This window comes from Monodelphis domestica, chromosome 5 (assembly GCF_027887165.1).
Source record: "Monodelphis domestica isolate mMonDom1 chromosome 5, mMonDom1.pri, whole genome shotgun sequence".
NCBI classification, from domain to species: Eukaryota; Metazoa; Chordata; class Mammalia; order Didelphimorphia; family Didelphidae; genus Monodelphis; species Monodelphis domestica.
Window position 1 is genome coordinate 76,331,523 of NC_077231.1, and position 23,648 is coordinate 76,355,170.

At 34.2% G+C, this 23,648-nt stretch overlaps 1 protein-coding gene and 2 long non-coding RNA genes across 3 annotated transcripts in view; 2 read left to right on the forward strand and 1 right to left on the reverse strand.

The window, feature by feature from the left end:
- Window positions 1-23,648, reverse strand: part of EEA1 (early endosome antigen 1) — a 140,504-nt gene that overhangs the window by 66,219 nt on the left and 50,637 nt on the right. The window contains exons 4-11 of the mRNA XM_007503209.3: window positions 22,551-22,605; window positions 22,390-22,455; window positions 19,365-19,404; window positions 18,071-18,184; window positions 17,189-17,310; window positions 14,731-14,886; window positions 12,977-13,093; window positions 1,119-1,457 (exon numbers count right to left, since the gene is read on the reverse strand). Coding sequence (XP_007503271.2) covers window positions 1,119-1,457; window positions 12,977-13,093; window positions 14,731-14,886; window positions 17,189-17,310; window positions 18,071-18,184; window positions 19,365-19,404; window positions 22,390-22,455; window positions 22,551-22,605 — 1,009 coding nt within the window. The remainder of the gene's footprint in view (window positions 1-1,118; window positions 1,458-12,976; window positions 13,094-14,730; window positions 14,887-17,188; window positions 17,311-18,070; window positions 18,185-19,364; window positions 19,405-22,389; window positions 22,456-22,550; window positions 22,606-23,648) is intronic.
- On the forward strand, window positions 1,415-7,173 carry LOC103096418 (uncharacterized). The gene is made up of 2 exons (XR_472484.3): window positions 1,415-2,470; window positions 6,931-7,173. It is a non-coding gene; the product is annotated as an uncharacterized LOC103096418 (long non-coding RNA).
- The window catches only part of LOC103096313 (uncharacterized), a 45,674-nt gene continuing 37,856 nt past the window's right edge, over window positions 15,831-23,648 (forward strand). The window contains exon 1 of the long non-coding RNA XR_472483.3: window positions 15,831-15,917. This is a non-coding gene — a long non-coding RNA (uncharacterized LOC103096313). The remainder of the gene's footprint in view (window positions 15,918-23,648) is intronic.

The window sequence follows — 23,648 nt, forward strand, 5'->3', positions numbered from 1 at the left end:
TAAACTAGAGGAATTCCATGGGGACTGGAACAACCTCCAGGAAGTGATGGAGAGCGAAAGGAGCAGAACCAGGAGAACATTATCCAGAGACTGATACAATCGAATGTAGTGGACTTCTCTACTAGCAGCAATGCAATGATCCAGGACAATTCTGAGGGACTTATGAGAACGAATGCTATCCACATTCAGAGTAAAAACTGTGTGAGCAGAAACACAGAAGAAAAACAACTACTTGATCACATGGGTTCATGTGGCAAACTCTGTTTGTCTATCCTTTTGCCTTTTGGTCATAAAGTTGTTACTAAAGACAGAAAGTAAAGATTTTTTTAAAAAAGTAAATGGGATATAAAAACAAAGTCCCAAAAAAAAGGATGAGATAAAAAATAATATAGTACAAAGGATTCTTAAAGGTATCTATGCTAGTAAATTACAGTATAGTTAAACAGTTTACAAAATACAGATGATCTGCTCAAAGCAAAATTCCATTTGATTCTTTCATCACCCACTATATGCAGGGTGTTGCTTTGCACCTGGCACTGATAAAAGGAATACTGAGGTTTACATAAGATAGCCTATCCCTGCATTGTCAAAGGAGAACAGAGAGTCAAAATGAGAGAAACAAAGGGGATGAGAAAACAGAAAGAACGACATTTGTGAGAACAAAAGTCTAATAAATCAATTGGAAATCAAGTACCTAAAGTCAAGAATTAGCTCAGGGCTAGAGAAAGAGAGAGACTTGCAAGTCTCCAATTACAGAAGAGCTGAAGTTGTTAAAATAACTGACTTTTCTGAAGGTAGTCACAAAGCAATAAGAGCTAAACCATGGAAGAACTTGCTTTGTAAACAGAAGCAAAATAGGGATATGAGAGAATCATAGCAGCCTGTCTCATGGAAGTCCTGGAAAAAGAGAATTCTAAAGCAATATTCAATGTGAAATGGTGCAGAGGGATTAATAGTATTCAGGTCAGAGAAAAGGCCACTAGATTTGGCACCAAGCAATCAGTTTAGAAGCCGATAATTACTTTCCACACTAATCATGATTCAACTGTATATGCTAGGGAGGAGAGACTGTAGAGTCAACTAACTCCAGTAAAATAAGGAACAATAATGTCTCTTACTTGATTAACCTCACTTTGAAGCTGAAAAGCATGCTGTTCTTTCTCCTCTCTTTGTTGCTGGAGTTGTTTGAATTCCACCTTGAGATGCTGATACTTGCTCTCGACTTCTGACAATTCTTCCTTGAGTTTTTGGCTCACATCCCCTTTCTCAACAAGTTCTCCCTGTAACCTCTGCAGTGAGGCTTCAGTTGAAGATAATTTTGATTGAAGCTGTTGACAATCTAGTTCTTTTTGATGAAGATTTGCTTGAATATTCTTTTTACAAATATACTCTTCATTTTGTTTCTCTTCTAACTTAATGTAATCTTGTTCTTTTTTCAATAGCTTTTCAGTCAAATTCTGAAAAATCAATTGAACATTTCATATTTAGTAAATTATTTTAACAACTTCATAAGAATAACAAATATTTAATAATAGTAAGTCATTTTAAAAGCAAGTCAGTAGATAGACATAGGAGTGAAGCAAAAACTAACACAAGCTTAGCCTTCACAGATTTTTTTCAGCCCTCTTTTATTAGTGCTTCTACTTGATCAAAATTGTTCTAACAATGAACTCTGAATCTATGACACATAGTTTTTCCCTGTAGGATGATAGCATTCAATGAGACAAAAGCTCATTAGCAAAAGACAGGTTAATATTCTTCTTATAGTTCTGCTGAGGATAAAATCTACCTGTGGTAGTTGGAATAAACCTCTGAATTTTCTGGGCCTCTCCATAAGGCCCCTGTGAGACACGCTGCCTCTGCTTTAGAAAAACTCTTTTCTCCTGAGTGGTATTTCCACCCTGCCCCTTTCTGAAACTCTCCATATCTGGAATCTTCCATGCTAAAAATTTTCAACCTTTGGTTGGACTTGTCAACCAGGACTATCCAGCCAATCCTCCTCACCTAGCACCTACCTGCCTATGACATCAGAGGTGGGAAAACAATCAGAAATCTCAGCGAGACCTTACCCCTCCCTATAAAATCTATGGTCTTCACTGATTTTCTTTCTAACCAAGTGGATAGGTTGCTCAAGCTTGACCTGGTCAGCTGTCATGATTGCAGAGCTGCCTGAAACTATCTGGGGAAGAGAAAAGGGAAAAATAGGTTATCTCTTGGCCCTGGAGTAGATAGTATGACCCCAGCCATCTTCCACACTGATTAAGAAGACAGTCCAGAAAACTGAATGAAGCTCTTGGTTACCTGCCAAGGCAAAGCAGAATTCTCTGGAGTAAACCACAAACCTCTCCTACTACCCAAAGACCAAGAAGTCCAAGGACCAGCAACTACTAGGTTGCCCCAGGCCAGCTCCCATGCCTTAGTTTGTACTCAAGATCCACCCAATGGACTTCCTTAAGCCTCAAACCTTTGTGTGAGTTAAAATAAGGATTACATTAAGTCACTTCTAATTTCCTCTTCTTAGATGGGCAAATCACTTAACCCTATTTGCCTCAGTTGCCTCATCTTATAAAGTAAACTGAAGGAGATGGCAAAACCAGTCTAGTATGTTGCCAAGAAAACCCTAACCCAGACAGGTAAATAAATGAATTTGGCAGTAATGGTGCCAATGGTTGATAAGAAAAATAAAGGAATAAAGCAAAACTCTCTAGATGTTGAAGATACTGAATTTTATACACTTAGATCCATGTTGGCAAACCTGTGACACATGTGTCAGAGGGGACTGCTCCTCTTCCCCCTCTCCACCATGCCTGAAGGCATTTCTCACATGGCCCGCCCCTCTGCCCAGCAGCCCAATTGAAGCACTTCTTCCCTCCCCTGTCTTGGGTAAGGGGGTGGCTCACATGTGGTATGAGGGTGCAGACTGGGCACTTGGTCTCTAAAAGGTTCATTACTGCACTAGGAGAACAGGGAACACTGCAGATTTATACTTAGGGAAGTAACAGGACAAAAATAATAGTTGTAGATAAAAATAATTCTAGAAGGTAATGGGATCAGACAGAATGGAAGGTGCAGGAACACTTACATGTAGCCAGCAAGGTGATGGCAATCTATAAATAGTTATAGAAAAGATGGGCTTATTCAGAAAAGAATGCTTTCCACTGAAGTTAGTTTTATGCAGTCATTAAAAAAATAAAATAAAATAAAAAAGGGTAATAAGTGGCTCAGTGAATAGAACCCCAGGCCTGGAGACAAGAGGTCCTGCATTCAAATCTGAAACTTCCACCCATGTGTCTCTGGGCAAGTCACTTAATACCAATTGCTTAGCCCTTGCCATTCTTTTGACTTGGAACCAATAAATGGTACTGATTCTAAAATGGAAAGCAAGGTTTTTTTTTTTTTTATAAAATAGAAATAAAAAGGTTCTGAATTTATGATGTTTACTTACAATTTCACACATTGACTCATTTTTGAAAACATTGAGATTTTTAGATCCAGTGAATGCACAGTGACAGTTAAGTTGCTTGAATTTGCTTGGCCACAGTTTTCCTTATCTATAAAATGGAGGTAATAATAATGCCTGCCTCCCAAGGGTATTATGAGGATCTAAGGGGATAATATTTGTAAAAGCACTTAGCATAGTGCCTGGCAATAGTAAACACTACATGAATATTAACTATTATCACCGTTACAAACAGAATTTTTTTAATTCATAGTTTTTCTTGAAGATTCTGAGTTAGCAGATTTCATTTTGCCAAATTTTTATCTACTAATGTGGATAGGACATATTTAACAAATATGGCTTAAGTTAAGCTGATGATTAGTTAGCAATCATTTGGGTCTAGGTTGACAATAAATCAGTGTGGTATCAAGTTGATACAATGTACTAAGACATTATTCATATTATCTTAGAATCCCCTAGTTCTTTTTATTTAAAATTCATTTGACTTAATATCCAAATTAGGAGTATTTCCACTGGTATTTTCTCTCTTCTAATTAATTCATTTGCAAGAGTCCCACCACAAAATGCTATACTAATGCCTATGTTTAAAAAGTCAGCTGATACCAACAGTGTATGTCTTAGGAGTTAATATTAGAACAAAAATTATTTTTTTTAATTCTTTACTGTTATTTATAACAGGCAGAACTTTCCAACAACTCAAACTGTGAGTACAGGAATATCTCATTTAAAAAAGAAATTGAAAGTTTGAGGTAACCCTGCATCAAGCAAAGTCTATAAGAGCCATTTTTCCAACAGTATATGCATTATGTGTGTCACATTTTGGTAATTCTTGGCAATATTTCAAATTTTTTCATTATTATTATAGCTTGTATGGTGATCTATGATGGCTTTACTATTATTGTTTTGGGGCACCAGGAATCACAGTGAATTTAATCAATAAAAGTTGTATGTGTGCTGACTGCTTCACTAATGGGTCATTCCCAGCCTTTCTCCCTCTCCTTGGGTCCCCTGAGTCTCTGGAGACAGAACATTATTGAAATTAGGCCAATTATTAACCCTACAATGACTTCTAAGTATTCAAAGTAAAAGAAGAGTCACATGTCTCTCACTTTAAATTAAAAGTTAGGAATGATTAAGCTAGTGAGGAAGGCATGTAAGAAAAGGCCACCAGCCTGAGGAAAGACTCCATCAACAAAAAGATTATGACTCACTGAAGACTCAGATGATGGCTAGAACTTTTTAGCAATAAAATATTTTTAATTAAGGTATGTACATTGTTTTTTAAGACAAAATATTACTGTACACTTTAATAGACTACAGCATTGTGTAAATATAACTTTTATATGCACTGGAAAACAAAAAAAAATCTGGATGTCTCGCTTTATTGCAATATTTACTTTATTGTGGTGGTCTGGAAAGGAACCCAAATATCTCCAAGGTATGCCTGTACATAAATGAGAGGAATAATTACTTAGAGTCACATTCATGTTTGCTGAAATATACACTAGAAATATGACACCACCTTATTATAACTGCTGTTTTGACAATGCCAACATGACAAAAAGTTCCATTATAATCACATCTCATCATACCTGGCTTCCTGTCACCTCTTACTCTATAGAAAACTCACTCTGATCAACAAATTCCTTTCAATTAATGCTTTCTACTTTCTTCTGGCTCTCTTCTATGCCTTTTCTTACTGCTAACTGAATGGTTTTCCAAAAATTAATTATATTAATCACTCTCCAAGATTATGTGCATTTAAGATCCCTGGACCTAATAAAAGTAGGGTAACCCAGTCCTGTGAGTTTGATTATCCATTTATATGGCAAAAGCAGTATAAACAGAAATTACTAATAACAACACATTCGTAAAGTCTCCTATTGTTAATCTTCTTTGATTAACACATTACTTTACTTAACAGATGATTAAAGAGAAGTTCACAGGGGGTTAAATGACTTGACCAAGAGTTCCATGGCCAGTACCTGGTAGAAACCACAGTCTCTATCATGTGAGAATAAAGACTAAAAAGAATTCCAAACTTCTTGAGTTCTAGCACAGTTCTTCAAACTCTTCAATATTGCTGTTGGGGGATTTTGTTTATGTGGGTGTCTAAATAAATGGACTAATATTAATTTTAATTCTATGGAAAAGTTTATGGCTGTTCTTTTTCAGGAAGCTATGGTTCATCCATATAAACAAAAACCATAATGTAAAACCCTTATGTAGAAACAACAAAATAACCAACTATGAATATGATCTACCGTTATCATTTCCTATAATATAATTACAGTTATACCAAGTTTCTACTGAGCCACACATTTTCTGTAAGTATATATAGCACAGCCAAGAAAATTTTCTTTAGAATATGAGAACTGCTAGTTCCAGATAACCAAAAAGATGCAGAATATATACTAATTAACTTGAATTAAATTTAATTTCATTATGAGAGTTGAAAATTTAATGATGTGGGGTATAAATTCATTAATGCTGATTATGAAATTTCTTGAATATTTTTCCCTTTTCACTTATAAGTATATGAGAAAAGGTCCATAAAAATGTCTTGAAGAAATCAAAGGTAAGAATAATAATGGAATTAAAGTATTATTGGAATCAATAGATTGCTAAAAGAAAAATTCCAATTTTACCATCCTCACAGATATCATACTTAGGTCATTTATGAGAAAACTTATTATAGAACTTTTATTCATTCAGTAAATATCAAACACCTACTTAATGTAATCATCTACAATACATACTACAATACAATACAATACAATACAATACAAATTCATACTGTGCAAGTAATTTTTTTTGTCTTTTTCTTTTTTTAACCTATGATGGCTATTTGATCAAGTTGATTTCAGGTTGTGAATTTCTACTAGATGATATCTTTCATTTTTATTCAGGATTACTCTCATCTAACAATACTCACAACCAACAATATCCATCATAATCGTTCTGCATCCACTAAGTACCTGTATGGCAAGCACAGTGGTATGAGCAATATGAAAAATTACTAAGAAAAAAGAGCATGATGGAATCAGAATGGCCCATGGTCAAATCCCACCTTGAGTTGGCTAAGTGGTTTAGGATTCAGTTCTTCTGGTCTCTAACATCCTTTCCAGTTCTAGATCTTTCATCCTATAAGCCAGAATTTTTTCTTAAACTTGATATAAACTTAGATTTTTTTATAGTAGATTTTAGTAGAATTTGGTTTCCTTTGTAACCCTATATATTTTATGTTATGAATTTAAAAGTACTATTAAAAGGTTAATGGTTACTGAATTAATTTTGTTTCCTTTAAATGTTGTTTTTAATTATGATGAATGTCTGAGGGAAAGTACTATTGGAGTCTGACTGTAGATTGAAGCATGCTTTTCTTAACTTATTTTTGGGGAGTTTGGTCTGCGTTTTCTTTTACAAAATGACTAATATGGAATTGTGTACATTCTTTTGGTTCTTACCAGATTATCAAAAGGGATCCAGGACACAAAAAAGTTAAGAACTTTTGCATAAGCCTTGAATCAAGAAACCTGAACTCAAGAAACAAGAGTCTGATATGAAAACAAAGGAAAAGGTGAATCTCAAGAGACCCTGAAAAAGAGAAAGTTATTCATTTAAATAGAAAACTGAAAGGATGCTGTGGGAAATTTTTAAACAATTTAATATCTCTTCCTGGAAAAATTAAGACCTGATGAATTTTTGGCAAATGATGTGAAAGAATTTTCTTTTTTCCCCTTCTGGAATAATTATATCTGCAACTTTTACAGAATGTTTAAAATGTCATATTATTGCTAGTAATAATGGCCCATAACTAATGAATGAATTCTAGGAAAATATTCTACAGAGGAACCTGTACTCATAGCATTATGGATGAAAACAAAGATAAAAGGAGACTGTGTCCAGTGGTTGAGAATAGATGAACTGTGGGGACAGGAATACAGAATATTGTGCTGCAATGAACAACAGAAATGCCCAGAGATCTAGAACATGTCAGAAAGGCACATAGTTCAACTCTGAGTTTATGAAGGAGGGAATTATGGACTAGAAAGGTGACTTTGTCCAAAATCACAATGGTGCTGCAGACACAAAGGTAAGAACAAAAAACAAGGCCTGTCTTCAAGTCTCTTCTATACTACTAGAAACAAATATCAAATCTAATACAAAAGATCAGACCATACTGGCATCATAGTGTTCAAGTTACAGCATGTAAACTATAGAAAGAAACTCAGATTCTAACTCTAGAAATTACATAAACTTCAATGTGAACTGTAGCTTCTATCAACTATGGCCACTAACCAGGCAAAAATGAAAAAGAATTCCATTTCCTTAACTGTAAAACAAAGATCTTGAACTATAAGTACTCTCTAAAGGGTCTACTAGCTTTAAATTCAATGACCAAGGGGGCAATTGGGTGGCTCAGTGGTTTGAGAGCCAGGCCTAGAGATGGGAGGTCCTGGGTTCAAATCTGATCTCAGACACTTCCCAGCTGTATGACCCTGGGCAAATCATTTAACCCCCCCTTGCCTAGTACTTACTATTCTTCTGCCTTGGAGCCAAAACACAGTATTCACTCTACAATGGAAGATAAGGGTTTATTTAAAAAAACAAATAAATTTTTAAAAAATAAAATTAAAAAAATTCAATGATCTCATAATAGAAAGGAACTGAGGAGTTTTGTACACACACACACACACACACAAATCAAGTTATGACTAGATTCTAGGCAGGAGCAAAAACTACCTATGTGTTCTGTTAAATCTGTTCATTTATATACTGAAACTATCCTCTCTGTCTCTGGAACACTTTCCCTCTTTGCTTCCTACCAGGATCCTTGCCTTCCTTCAGACTCTAGATAAAATCCCACCCTCTAAAATAAAGTCTTTCCATTCCCCCATGATAATACCACTTTCACTCTGATGATTATTTTCACTTTACCCTATATAGATCATTTTGGTACAGAGTTGTTTTTATGTTGTTCTCCCTGAGCTCCTCAAGGGCACAGCTAATCTTTTGCTGTTCACTGTATCCCCAGCCCTTAGCACAGTGCCTGGTGCACAAGACATGCTTAATAAATATTTATTGTCTATGACTGGCATTTACCAATTACCTACTTCACTTAAGACCCATGTTTATTGTTTTTCCTCCATTCACTCTGTCAGGCTGAGACAAGTGAGAAGAGTTCTTTTTTTTTTTTTTGGTCATGATAAATAAGAGAAACCAATCAGGCCCTCTTCTTATGGAAGCAATAAGACCAGGGAGCCCAGGGACAACTAGAAGGTCAGGGAAATAAAAGTCAGACCAAATACAAATTCCAAAGTCCCTTCTGAAATATGTTCAGATGGCCAATAGGTCTGTTTCACCTATCAGCTTGAACCACGATCTAAAGGAAGAATAAAAAGTGATGAGTATAAAAACTGGCAAAGGGTCTTACAGGCCTCAATAAATATTTTGGTATAATTCCAGAAACAACTGAAAATTATTACAGTGATATGATTAAAGAGTTTAGAACAAGATTATTTTTTATATTCTATGCAAAACAGAACAGAGTGGGAAACAGATAAAGGCAGAGAAATTGGCAGAAAAATCATTTATGTAAACCAGGTGCAAGGAAGTAGGGGCTTAGATTAGGATTATGCCTCTGGGAATTGAGAGAAAGAAGTAAACCTGATAACTATTAAAGCACAATATCTAAATTTGAATAAGAAAAGTCATCCCCAAAGTCCTGAAAATATTTTCCCCATTTTAATCATTTTAAAGAAAGCATATGGCATATCTTGAGGTAAGATAAGATTTTTAATTATATTTCAGCAAGAAGCATATTTATTAGAACTGGTAACAACTGTATCTTTTATTCTAAAAAAACTACCTAATTTCATAAAAATTCACAGTATCAAAAATTTGATATTTGTATGACTTATAAGAAGGTAGCATTGCAGAGTGGATAGAGAGCTGGCCCTGGAAGCCAAGACAACTATAAATTGCAAAAGAGTTGTTGAACTGAACTGGTATAAGGAGTTTACTCACCTGACAAACTCCTTTTCTTTGAAATCATAAGCCCAACCTTTATTTCTATGACTTAGAGAATAAAGTGGCTTACCTTTTCCTTCAATAAATTAATAATAAATAGAAAATATTCTGTATTGTTTTCATTTCATCAATTATGTGAATAGCAAAATTTTTAGTTCTAATAACATGTACTATGGAGTATTCACACTTCTTTGATTTGAAAGATATTTTACTTAATAAAATACTCTAAATGGATCTCTGGTCTCATCCAGGGAATCAGATGCTGACTACAATCCATTCATTCCTGCCCATCTGGTATCAGACCATGCCATCCATCTATGTCCTCCCAAAGGTTACTTTTGAAACATGTATTTCTTTGCTGAATCTTTTATTCCAATTCTCCTTCATGATGCCAAGTTGTAAAGTTAGGCAGCCTCCTCACACTCACTATGTGTTTTCCATTGCTCTCTTGATGATAACTTATTTTCAGTCCTTTGAAGTCCAATAGCATTCTATGACTCACCATTAATGCAACATCTTCAGAGCACTACCAAAATATCAAACTTAAAAAGATAGTCCTTTAATTCAAAATGTTGGGGTAATTAAAGAATATTTCAGTTTCTCCAAGGAAATTCAGTCTCCTTTCCTCCTCCTGTTTAATTCTGGGCCCAATTCACTGTGCAATTGCAGTGACCATCCATTACACATATAATGATGGACAAACTCTATATAGACTGCCAATCTAATTACCTATCTTAGTTGAAATAAGATATTATTTATTCAACTGTTTTTCCCCCTAAACAATGGCTATTGCTTTCATAAGGGAAATTCTGTAATGCACCAGTGTTCCAGGGAATAGATACAACAGAGAACACACCTAGAAGACCTTGTCATCAATAGATAATACTTCAACTTGGGACCATGAGCTAGATTTCTCCACAATTGAGAAAAATACCTTTGGTCTCCCTAATTTAGGTCATGCGTGATAATAAACAGAAGACCAAACAAGGTTATCTCTGTTACTATATGTTTCAATAAATCTTGCATATTTTTGACATAATTCTAGGAGTCATGTTCCTGGAAGAAAGCCTGTAAGCCTGTATTTTGCACTACTGAATTTTTTTTAAATCATCTACATGAGACCTTTCCTGATCCTTTCAGCTACTACTGAGTACTTTCCCAAAATTCCCCTAAATTTTTATATACTTTTACATATATATTTTGTATATATTCATAAATGCATGTGTGTGTGTGTGTAGATTTTGTCTCTCCTGAGAAATTTCAAGGGCCTTGAGGGTAAGGACTGGCTCTGGATCTCCAATGCTCAACACAGTACCTGGCTATAGTAAGTGCTGAAGTATCTACTGACTAAGTTAAACAATACTTAGGAAGTAGAATTTTGAATTCTCTAATCTCCAGGTAATTCAATTCAAAAAACATTTCTTAAGAACTCACTGTGTGCAAGGCATTGTGCTAAGCCCTGGATTTACAAATATGAAAAACAAAGATGGTCCTTTCTCTTATGGAACTTAACAACCCATAAAGGGAAGCTGAAAGACAAAGGAGAGTGGGGAGCATTTGGGGGTTGAAATGAAGCAGAGCTGCAAATGGAAAGTGGAGAAGGAACTGGGAAGTCTAAGCCCTGCCCTCTATAACAACATAGAAGGGAAAGGAAGTTGAGAGGTGGGCAGGGATCTTATCTGTATCCAAGGCTGGGTTAGCAGCGTGGTGATAAGATTAGAAGTAATCAGCTTGTCCCTGAAGGGGCATCTTATTCTTTGGAGTTGAAAGCAAGGAGATCAACAAATGGAAGATGCATGATGAAATATCATGTGGAATATTGACAGTAAAAGCTTTCCTGCTTCCTTATACCTTTGTCCAAGGGATCATCAATGTAGATACAGATTATTGAATTATTTTTAAAACTCACCTCAGGGGGCAGATGGGTAGCTCAATGGATTGAGAGCCAGGCCTAGAGACAGGAGGTCCTAGGTTCAAATCTGGCCCAGCTGTGTGACCCTGGGCAAGTCACTTGACCCCCATTGCCTAGCCCTTACCACTCTTCTGCCTTGGAACCAATACACAGTACTGACTCCAAGACGAAAGGTAAGGGTTTAAAACAAACAAACAAAAAAAAAACCTCACCTCAATGTATATATGAGTGCATATAGGCTGGAAATTATTACTGCTCTTTTGAGATGCCTTTTTTTTCAGTATTAATACCATCCAAGATTAATTCTATCCCTTTGGTATTTTCTCATTTAGATAACCTTGAAATCTGATCCCCAGGTAATTTCCCAACAAGATTACCTCTTATATCAAACTTCTTGATTTATACTTGGTCTAGTCAAGCAGCTTTTCCCAAGTGTTCTCTTCAGGGCTACTTCTCACCTCCAATTTACACCTTATATAGCTGTATGAATACAGTTGTTTGTATATTGTCTCTCATGGATGTGAGTATCTTGAGGCAGGGACTATTGCTACCTTTCTCTGCATACCGAGCTCTTGACAGAGTTTCTTGCACACAGTAAGCCCTTAAAATAATCTTTGTTGAGACTAACTGACATCTAAGCCTATGATATGATGAGCCTAACATCAAAAAGCACATAAATTATCAAGACTAAAAGCTTGTCATTAGCATAACAATATAGAAAAGTTTGAAAGATTTTAAATGTATTTTAGATTTTTAAATTGCCATATAAATAAAATAATTAGTTTTGCTTTTAAGTTAACATGAGTGAATTATTATGTCCTTGTTATAGATATCTTTATATTAATGCCAATATCAAGGTGCAATATTTTTTTTGTTTTCAAATTAATGGGGGTAGGGACAGAGAAGGAGCATCTAGCTACTGTTGAAAGGTCAAAAAAGAACACACAATAAGTTAAGAATAAGAGAGTAAAAATATAGTTAAAATTTGGCCTTAAATACTTCCTACAGTGAGTCACTTAACCCCATTGCCTAGTCCTTATCACTCTTCTGCCTTAGAACCAATATTTCATTATCATTTCTAAGACAGAAGGTGAAAGTTTAAAGAAAAAAATAATAAAGAATGAGACGTAGGCAAGGACCTGTAGCTTACTCATTCTTGTCAACAAATGATAAATACTTTAGGGAACTGGCAATAAAATCAAATTGCCTAAGGCAAAAATTAGTTTTTCATGATCGATCTGACCTCATTGTCTTTTTTTCCCCAGCTGACTTGATTTTCCTTCTTGACTTTTCCCAGATTTATGCCAATGCAAAGAATGATACAATAACCATTGAAATATCAGTTCTGTGAGAACTCCCACAAAGTCCTGAAAAGTACTGGCAACAATGACAGCAACAAAGAGTTAAAATCCTAAACACTGTTGCATGTTCTAAAATACTTTGGTAGGAAATGGCATGAAAGTTTCCACAACCTCCTGCCATATATATCAAGTACCTAAGTCAACTTGAAAGTTTAAAATCGTAAGTTACATAAAATTACTTAACTGCTACACCAAACAAAGAATTCTCACCTGATTTTTTTGAGTGAATTCATTAACTGAACTTTGTAGTTTCTGTAGCTCTTGTACATACACAGCAACTTCCTGGGGACCTTTGGCAAGTTCATTTCTTAGCTGGCTTATCGTGACCTACACAGGAAAAAGTGAGATGGGAAATAAATTACATGTAAAAATCATGATTATAGAGCTTGTTTCAATGAGATAAAAACCTCCTAAACATCAGTATTGTAAAAATTATCTTAAGAACAGCAACTGCTTTAACTTTTGATACAATGTCATTAAATGTAAACTCATTTCAATTCATTTGCTTTCAACTTTTACCCACTCCCTGAAATTAAACAAGGTATCAAGGACATGTCTACAAACACTTTTTGCCCATGTATATTATTATCCATGTAAGTTCCAAGTATGTGTAATGCAATTGAAGAAACCTCTTCAACTAAGTGTTAAACTGTGAAGATTAAGAGAGAGTCCTAGAGGCAAAGCCAGAGAAGGTAAGAGATTAATCACAGCCTTCCACATACTTGTAAAGCAATGTCTAAATGTGAATGACAGTAAAAGAAAATGATAAAAGTTGGAGGGAATGTGGCAAAATTGGGACACTAATGCATTGTTGGTAGAGTTGTGAATGGATCCAACCATTCTGGAAGGCAATTTGGAATTATGCCCAAAGGGCTTTAAAAGAGTACCAGCCCTTAGATCCAGCAATACCACTACTAGATTAGTATCCCAAAGAGAAAAAAAATGGGGATGAACCTGTTTGTACAAAAATGTTTATAGTTGCACTTTTTGTGGTGGCAAAAAACTGGAAAATGGGGGGATGTCCCTTGATTGGGGAATGGCTGAACAAATTGTGGTATATGATGGTCATGGAATACTCTTGTTATAAGGAATGATAAACTGCTTGATTTCTATAAGAACTGAAAAGAACTCCATGAACTGAAGCAGAGTGAAATGAGCAGAACCAGGAGAACATTATACACAGAATCTGAAATACTGGGGATGATCAAATATAACTGACTTAGCTACTAAGAGCAATTCAATGATCCAGGACAATCCCGAAGGACTTATGAGAAGGAATGCTATCCACATCTAGAGAAAGAACTGTGAAAGTAAAAAAAAAAAAGAAAATATGATTTATCGTTTGTTTATATGGGTATGTGATTTGGGGTTTTGGTTTTAAAAGATTACTACAAAAATGAATAATATCAAAATAGGTATCCAGTGATAATACAGGTATAACCCAGTGGAATTGCATGTCAGCTCCAAGAAGATGGAGGCAAGAGGGGAGGGAGAGAAAATGAATCAAGTAACCATGAAAAAAATATTTTCAAAAAACAAACAAAAATTATATTTAAAATAACAACAATAATATTAAAAGTACAATAAAAAACATTTGTTAACTCCTTGTCTCTCATTCTTTCCTCAATTTTTAAATCAATGGGTTCCCAGGTTTAAAATGATACATGATATTTTGAGCTTAAAATATAACAGTACCCATAAATCAGGTACATTTTTGGGAGGGGACATAGAAAATCATTTTCTCATTAGCAATATTTTCCTCAAATATTAAATGTGAAATTTTATTTAAAATACAGATTCTATGTGGCATAGAAGCTTAATTTTTTTCACATTTGTTCCAATTTCTCCTAATACTCATGTTTCTAAGGAAATGGGAAATAGAAGACTCCAGAAGCCACACAAGTGCACATATCACACATATATCAGTGAGCTTGTCCAAACTATGCACCTCAGGATCTCATTACCTCAGAGTTAACACAATCAGCTCGTAACTTTCTACACTCCTCTTGGAGTTTCTCTGACTCTCTCTCACGCTCCAGAGTCATGTTGTCCATTAAGGTCTGAACTTGAACCAGCTCCTTCTTCAAAACAGCAACATCTTCTACACCAGGTCTTTGAAGCTAAGGTCAGGGTAGCACAATGTAATAAAAAATGATGATGATTAAAAATAAAACATAGATTTCCTATGGTTTTACTGCAAAGTAATCAAAATATGAACAATTTTTATGCAGGTAATTTTTAAACTACTGCTATTTAAAATTCATGTACCATGATGAAGTCAGTGAAGATTCCCAGAAGAATTAGGAATTAATTTGGCTAATGTTATACAGGAGTTCTGTGAGAGAATAAAATGAAAATATATTTTGTGTTTACAAAAGAAAAATGAAATTTGAAATGGATATTCTTAATACAGTGGAGCATTGAGCTTAGAGGATATGAGGATCTGAGTTCATATCTAGATTTAAGATTTGCTCTCATCTGTAAAAGAAGGATAAGAATAGCACTTAATTCCCAAGATTGTTATGAAGATAAAATGAGAGAATATTAAAAAGCACTTTATAAACTTTAAAGTGATATCTAGATGCTGGTAATTATTTTCCCTAGTTTATTTTATACAAGAGGACATGTCTCTGAATATATTATGGCTAAGGATTAGAATCTTATGACTCCATACACAGAATTTACTTTCCAAACAACCTAGAAACTCATCAGCTGTATCAAGTGTAATTGACTGAATTAAGCCTGCTAATAAGCTTTCAAAAAAAGGCAATTTTGTAAGAGCTAAGTATTTTGAACATGTTGTCCACTCTGTAGTATGTTATATAAGGTAAATTATTATTGGCAGTAAGTTTTCAAAGTCAAAATAACAAAAACAGATTTTCACGAACCTAGGATAGTTTAATATTTTACATATATACTGTATTTGATGTAACATTTAAAAATTACAAATGTTTCAGAGTGTTCCAGTTGATGCCTTAATTCAATTATTATGTCACTTTAAAAAGTGGACAAATAGACATAATCTCCCAGGTTCAATGCCATGACAACAAATAACCATAGCAACAATAAGCCAAGTTTACCCAGGGACTGGACCCATGATTTCACAGATCTAAGAAACTTTCAGATGAGGAAACCCTTCTTACCAATTCAGGTCATCATCTTCTCTGCAACCTGAGTAACCTAATTTCTCTATTACACTAAGAGGTAGTAAGTATCTTGCCTCATCACACAGCCAGTTTGTGTCAGAGGCAGGAGTTGAACCCAAGTCTTCCTGGCTCTGAAATCAGCTTTCTACCCTATACCATGCTGTCTCTCACCAAATTAAATATTTACGAAAGTAGGAGGGGGGATTGAGGGGTTGGGGAGAGAGAGAGACCTGGGGACACAATCCAGAGCTCTGCAGACTTGCAATATATAAACTGCCTCCAAAGATGGACTATTACAATTTGTTTATAACTTTTAGTCTAACTTGTTGCCCGTGACTTTATTTGTCTAGGATCACAGAGCTAATATGTAGAAAAGGCTGAATTTGAACCCTGATGCCAAGGTGACTCTCTCATTCCATATAGCATATTGCCTTTCAATGTTCAAATGACAATCCTAAAATAAGTAAATAAATCCTATTACATTACAAATTAGATTTCTAATATGTAAACTTTAAATACACAATTTTGCACTCCATAATGATAATAGAAAAACTTTTCAAATTCCTAAAAGTGGAAAATTCTCATTAAAATATAAATAGGTTTCCAATGTAAGACACATTGAGATCTTTATGACTTTGCCCTCTACCACTATGCAGGAATAGTCAATCAAGTATAATACATTATTTCTTGACTATTGGGGCACAAATCTATGTTGGAAAAGAAATGTAAGACATTACCATCCTTTCCCTAAAAGACCTTACAACTTAGAGGAAATAATATTTATATATGTGAAAAATAAGAAAAAAAAACCCAGCAAAATGCTAAATGATGTGGTTCAGACCAATAATGCTATAAATATTTGTGGAAATGAATTTAGTTATAGGAAGGGATGTTAAGAATCTTAAGTGGAAGGAATTAAGTAGAGCAAATGGGACATGAATTAGTTCTTGAAGGATAGAGTTCTTAGATAAAATATAAATGGAGAAGACATTTTCAGCAACAGGTCAGCATCTGCAAATATATACAAAAAAATAGCATAGGAATGCCTTATGAGGGAGAAGCAAGTGTATGCTGGGGAGAAGAGGTAGAAATGATAAATTTGTTTTTTGATTTGTCAAAAGAAGTATAAGTATTTGGAAATATTGGGTTGAAAGCCAGAGTTAGAGATATAGATTAAAGTCATCATCATACAACTAAGCTAACACTGACAGATACATGGTTGCTGTTTTAGGAGGAACAAAAAAGGAAACAAATTCTACCATATGATCTAAATTACCAATTCAGTCTTTAGATCTTGAATTACAGTCGTCTCTTTCTTTAGCTCTTCTGTCAAGCTTGTTGCCTTCTGTTCAGCAGCTTCTCGAAGACCTTTTTCTTCATCATATTTTGACTTTATATCTAGTTATAAATATAGTTATAAAAAAGCTATTTCTATGATTTTCAATTCTTCAATTCAAATTCATTCTTCCATTATACAAACATACTGATATACAACTGCAAGAAGTCTTTTTCTCAAGATGATGAAATTTTTTCTCAAAATGTTAAAATAACTTAACCTGAGGGTGCTCTCTATTTCAATTCTAAGTCAAATTAAGTTTACTCTGTAACAGCAAGCACTCAATAAAAGAATGTTAGCATTTTTTAATATCTAAAATAAAAAGGGAAATGTAGATAAAAATCCAGATTTACCTAAAATTTCAAACAGAAAGGAATGAGTAATTCCCGTGTTAAAATTTTAGACCATTTTTTGTGCTCCCAGCAGGGAACAAATCATCAACTAATCTGTAACCTCAAAACTTAACCAGGGACACAGGTGTCATGTGACTAGCCCCAGGTCATAAAGAATATATCAGAAGCAGGATTTAAGTCTAGGTCTTTCTGACTCCAAGGCCGGCTCTCAATCCACTAGGCCACATCATTTAATTAATTTTTTTAAATTACATTTTATACAGTTGTCAGTCATACTTAGGGGGAATAAAAATCTTTAGGCAGATAAAATGAAATTCTTTTGTCAAATGAAACAATAAAACAACACCCCCAAAAGAAATACTCATGTCCACTTGTTACATTCTGAAGAAACTTCTAAGCTAACCTGTAGCCAAATAAAATAGTGATGTAAAGACATATGTTTTCTAAATATTCAATTCTGACAAATTACCTGCAACTTCTGTAGCAAGCTGGGCTGCTTTCTGCTCAAATAAGTCTTTCATTTGCTTAATGTTAAAATTTTCAGTTTGGGCTTCATCTAATTGTTGTTCCAATGACTGGAGTTCTAGAAAAAGTATAATATTTACTCAAAATCAATTCCAATCCTATGAGCACATGATGTCACTCTTATCAGGAATGATAACACAACTACCACTACACTTGATTTTACTGACATGACAGTATTACTTTACCTACAAGTCAAAACAATGACAAACCCAGGCTTCCTTCAGAACCAAGTTCAAATTCCCTGTTATCTCGTCAAGTCTTTCCTGATCTCCTCAATTTACTAGTTCTCACACTCCAAAAAAATTGCTTTTTGTAGACATTTTGTGTTTACTCTTATCTGTATACATGTCATCTCCCCTCCTCAAAGGAATATAAGTTCCTTGAGGACAGAGACTTTCATTTTTGTCTCTCCCGAGGACTTAGCACATAAGAGAAATATAATAAAAAACTTAAGTATTTTTGAACCATTCAAGATAAAAGAAATCTATCAGCTTTCAAAATAGAAGAAAAATGGAGACCGAAGTCCATATTATTTGTAAATATTTCTGCTTTTAAAAATTTTATTTTTCTTCCACATTTGGCAACTTTTTTCTGTATTTTCTAATTTGAATCAACCTCTCCTATTCCTAATTCTCCTATTAATACTCCCTCTACCTTCAGTGATATGGATTTATTTATCCACTTACAGGTGGACTCCCTCAACAGAAGGTAAGTTCCTTGAGGGAAGGGTCTATTTTTTCAGCTTTTCTTTCATATCTCAGTACTAGCACAGTGCCTTGAATTAAATTCTGTACATTTGTTCTAAATCATTAGCTATGATTTTTTTAATGAAAAAATGTCTAAGATTAAAGCCTAAGCCAATCATAACATACCATCAACTCCTAATGTTCATGGAGAAGAGCTGATGGCTAAATTTAGTGTAATTGCTAACACTCCCAAATATAATTTTAGCCATTAACTTCAATTTTCTTACACATAAAGCTTTATGGAATATATTTGGAGACAATATTTTAGTTGATTTAGATAACAGAGTTCAAAACAATCAGCATTTTTAAGCACCAATTATGAGTTTATTAAGTTTTATGCTAGGTGCAAGGAAAGCAATCTCTATCATCTGGGCCCCTAAATTCTACATTCAACAAAGATACATATAGTTGGTAGCCTGAATTTACTATAATAGAAAGAAATTTTTATTTAGTGTCCCCCAAAGCAAAACTATCATATTTAAACAAATTTACCTGCTGATGAATCAGTTGCCAATCCATCAGGTTTTAATTCCTTAACAAAAATAAAACAAACATTAGTAGAAGGCATAGGCAATATTTGCTAAAAAAAAAAAACAAACCTGACAGATAATGTCTGACTTGGAAAGCTGAGGTCTGAGGCAGTCACTTAAATACTACTAATTTCATTCATTTTCTTCATCAATAAAAATGTGGACAATAATATATTATCTACCTTGTAGAAACAGTATAAGAAAAACATTCTAAAAATCTTTAAGTACTATGTTAATATTAAATATTAAGGGATATTCAATCTTCTCTGGTGACTTTTGATCTATGTCAGGCCCACTGACTGTGAGAATTCCCAAAGGCCCAGTTCTCTTTACTTTTCTCTCCACATTCTATTAGTCACCCTATCACGAATACAATTATCATCCCTATACAAATGATTCCCAGATTTACATGTCCAGCTGAAGTCTCTCCCCTAAACTAAGGTTTCACATCATCAACTGTCTTCTGAATAAATGGAATGTCTTTTGTGTATGCGCTTCAAACTCAACAAGTCCAAAAGAGAACTGTCTTTCCCACCAAACCTTTTCTCTTCCAAACTTCTCTACTGCTTGAAGTTCCTGCGGTTGTTTTAGTCAACCAAATTTTAAAAACCAATGCACTCTTAGCCTCTCAGTTGCACTCACCACCAACCCATACCCAATGAGTAGACAATCTTCCAGCTTCTTTTTCTAAAAATTTCTCATATATGGCTTCTTCTCTCTATTCTTCTAGTCACAAGCCTGACTTAGCCCATTTCACCTGTGTTTTTGTAATAGCCTTCTAATTGGACTCCCAGCATCAAGTCTCTTCCCAATGCAATACATCTCTACCTGGCAGTCAGTGATTTCCTTGAAGCATAGGTCTACCCATGCATGAAAGCTTCCTACCCAATAAACTTGATCAGCTCCCTATTGTCTATAGGATCAAATATAAAGCTGTCTGTTCAGCATTTAAAGCTCTATACAACTTGGCCTCTTCCCTTATTTCTCATTTTTATACACATTATTCCCCTCTGTGTACTCTGTGGTTCAACCATACTAGCCTACTTGCTGCTTCTCATCTATGATGCTTCAACTCCTTTTGCATGTGGGCTGTTCTTTCTACTGATACCTATCTTTTAGGATCTCTGGCTTTCTTTAAGATTCAGCTCAAGTAACACCTCTTGAAAGAAGCCCTTCTCAGAATTGCCAGCTGTTAATGCTTCTCCTCTAAGTTTAACTTCTTAGCTATTCTGTGTGTAGCTTGTATGATGGGCCAATTTATGGATGTGTTGTCTTCTCCTTTAGTGTGAACTCTTTGAATGTAGGGGCTGCTCTTACTTTTTCTTTGTATTGTCAATACTTAACCCAGTGCCTAGCACATAGTATGCACTTAATAAGTGCTTGCTGATTGATTGTTTATAACTCTGAATTAAGGGACTAAGTTTCTCTAGAGAACCTTCTTAATTCGCCTCACAGAATCTACCAGTTGGCTTCCATCATAGGCCATTTTCTATGTACAGGTATCTCCTATGGATAAATTTCTTGATACAGCTTGACATAAGAAAAAGAGCCTTGGATTTGCATGGGTCTGAGTCCTTGCTATGCTATTTACTAGGTGTATATCACTGGCCAAATGGCAATTAATCTCTCTGTCTTCTTTGTACTCAGTCACCAAACACTTAATAAACATCTAATCTAGATGGGAGAGTGGGGGAGATGCTGAGGGTACAAAAAATAAATGGACAATTCCTGCCCTCAAAAGCCTCACATTCTTCTAGTTTACAGGTAAAAAATAGAGTGATATATCTTTACTTCCTATCCCACAGAGCTATTTTGAAGTTCAATGAGAAAGTAAAACACATTATAAAATGGGAAATGCTATAGAAAATTCAGTTGTTATTATAACAGTATGAGAAGTGAAGGTAAGCTTTTAAAATAATTATATAACAATTTCTAGAAGGAAAAACAATAAGGATAATGGTTTTTGCTTTCAAAACTCCAGTGAAAAATACTTATTTCATAATTTTAAAACATGTACTACTTAAAAATTATTTTCAGATAAGAGAACATGTTTAATTTTTTTTTACATTTAGTACAATGGAATTGAACAATTCTAAGTAATAAAAATCATAACAGTTTTCTTTTTTTCAATTTTAAACATTATTTTATTTTATCAATTTCAAACATTATTCATTGAAAACAAAAATCATTTATTTTTCCTCCTAAATAATTTTAATTTCTAATTTTTCCAAAAGTAAATTTTCTGCTACTACAAATTGCCTCTTCCCTCTTACAAGAATTATTTTCAACATGAGATAAAAAGCAATTTTTTCCTTAAGCCTAGGACAGCAATGCTTCTCTATCTGCTTTGAAATACAAACTGAGATATAGAAAATATTGGTTTAGCTATGCCAAAAGCATAAAAAAGAGCATGAACAAATGAAATATACAATTCTAAAATCTTTACTAGTTTCAAAAATTTTCCCAATTAAGGAAGCTAAGATTTAGCAAAAATGATATTTTATCCTTTTCATTTTGAAGTAGTGGTAATAACTTTCAATACAATAGACATAGCACAAACATCACACACAGAAGAAGATAGTCTTAATACCTAAATTGAACAACCAGCTCTTGAACAATTAGGGGCAAATACCTAGTAGAATCAATTCTAACCTAATTTTCCAAATATTTATGATATATGTTATACCCTTACCAAGCGGAGAATATCCTTTTATGTGTCTGGTTAAGTTCACCATTCTTGGATCTACATTTTCTATTCACTTGGGTTTCTCTTTAAATAACCAAAGTAAGACATTTTTAAACTTTCTATATATCATTCATTTGAATTAAAAAGGAAATAGCACACTTGATGTTAATCATAAGGAAGCAAATTTTCAAGATATTTGTATCAGGTCACCTGCCTTACAAATAAGGTATTAATTTTCATTTTCTATGATGAAACTAAATAGCTTCATGTAAACATGCTTCAAGTATTTTAAAGCAATTACTTGCTGCCGCTGCCCTTGTAATTTTTCTAATTCTTTCTTCAACTCTTCTGAGTACCATTTTTCTTCCTAATAAGAAAAGGAGTCTTTTTAGCTTACAAGCTTTTAAAATTATTTATCTAAAACACTGAAAATAAATAAATGCAAAACATTTTCTTTCCAACCTTCAGTGAAGCCTGTAGATCTTGGACCTCTTGTCGGAGTAATATCACATCTTCTCTGTACATGCAAAAAAAAAAGGAAACAATGAGCAGTATTTGCCTTAGTACATTCAAACAAATTAATAGCTAATTTTGTCTATTAACATCTACCAAATCATTTAACATTAGCATGTCAATTCTCTGTCCTAAAAATGTTCTCCTATGAGATTCTATGAACAAATAGTCTCCAACTGATCAAAGAGATGTATGTGAAAAATTGGTTAAGTTCCATTGGTTAGCATTTAGAACATATACTCTCATAGAAACACTGCTATAAATTGGTTCCCAGGCTAGCATGCCCATTTAAATCACTACACAGTTAAACTATTGTACCAATACTGCTATCAAATCTAACTGCCACTTAAAACGGTATTTTATTTGGCAAAATGTATTTGTTTTTAATATGGAATGTTGGGCAATACACTAACCATAAGGCATTGTAAGCCACTGGCAGTACTGGTAAAAGAAAACTGAGGAACAGTAGGATACCATTAGTCAGGGCTAAGAATAGTAGGACAAAATTAGTTATGGCAATAAAACTGAATAACTCTGCCAACAGGACAGAGAAAAGAAGGAAATAATCAGCTACAACAATACCAGGCAGAGGAATTCTGTAAATTACAATGAGGCAAGTCCCTGACTAACAGCAATTTGTAAATAAGAGTTGTTTATATGTTGGACACTCACATTTGGAAAATAATTGGATCCATTTTTTTCCTAAACAAACTCAAATTCAGAGTTAAACATGAACACATGTATATCTTTTTTAATAATGACTGTATTTCATATGTAACATTTTCACTTACAAAATACCAAGAGAGCAACATATTTTTTAAAACCACAATAACTCATGTAAGAACCATTCTTCCCTACTTGTCATTTCCAGAATTACTGTTAGGCAATTCTATTAAAATTTGCTGCACTTCCAAAAATACAAATACATACACAATTTCAATTGGAGAGCAAGCCCACCAGGCAAAGATCCAAGCACTACATCTAGCTATCATTGTTGTTCTTATTTTTTCTTAAAGGCTAATAGTGAGAAGTTTGTCACAAATTAAA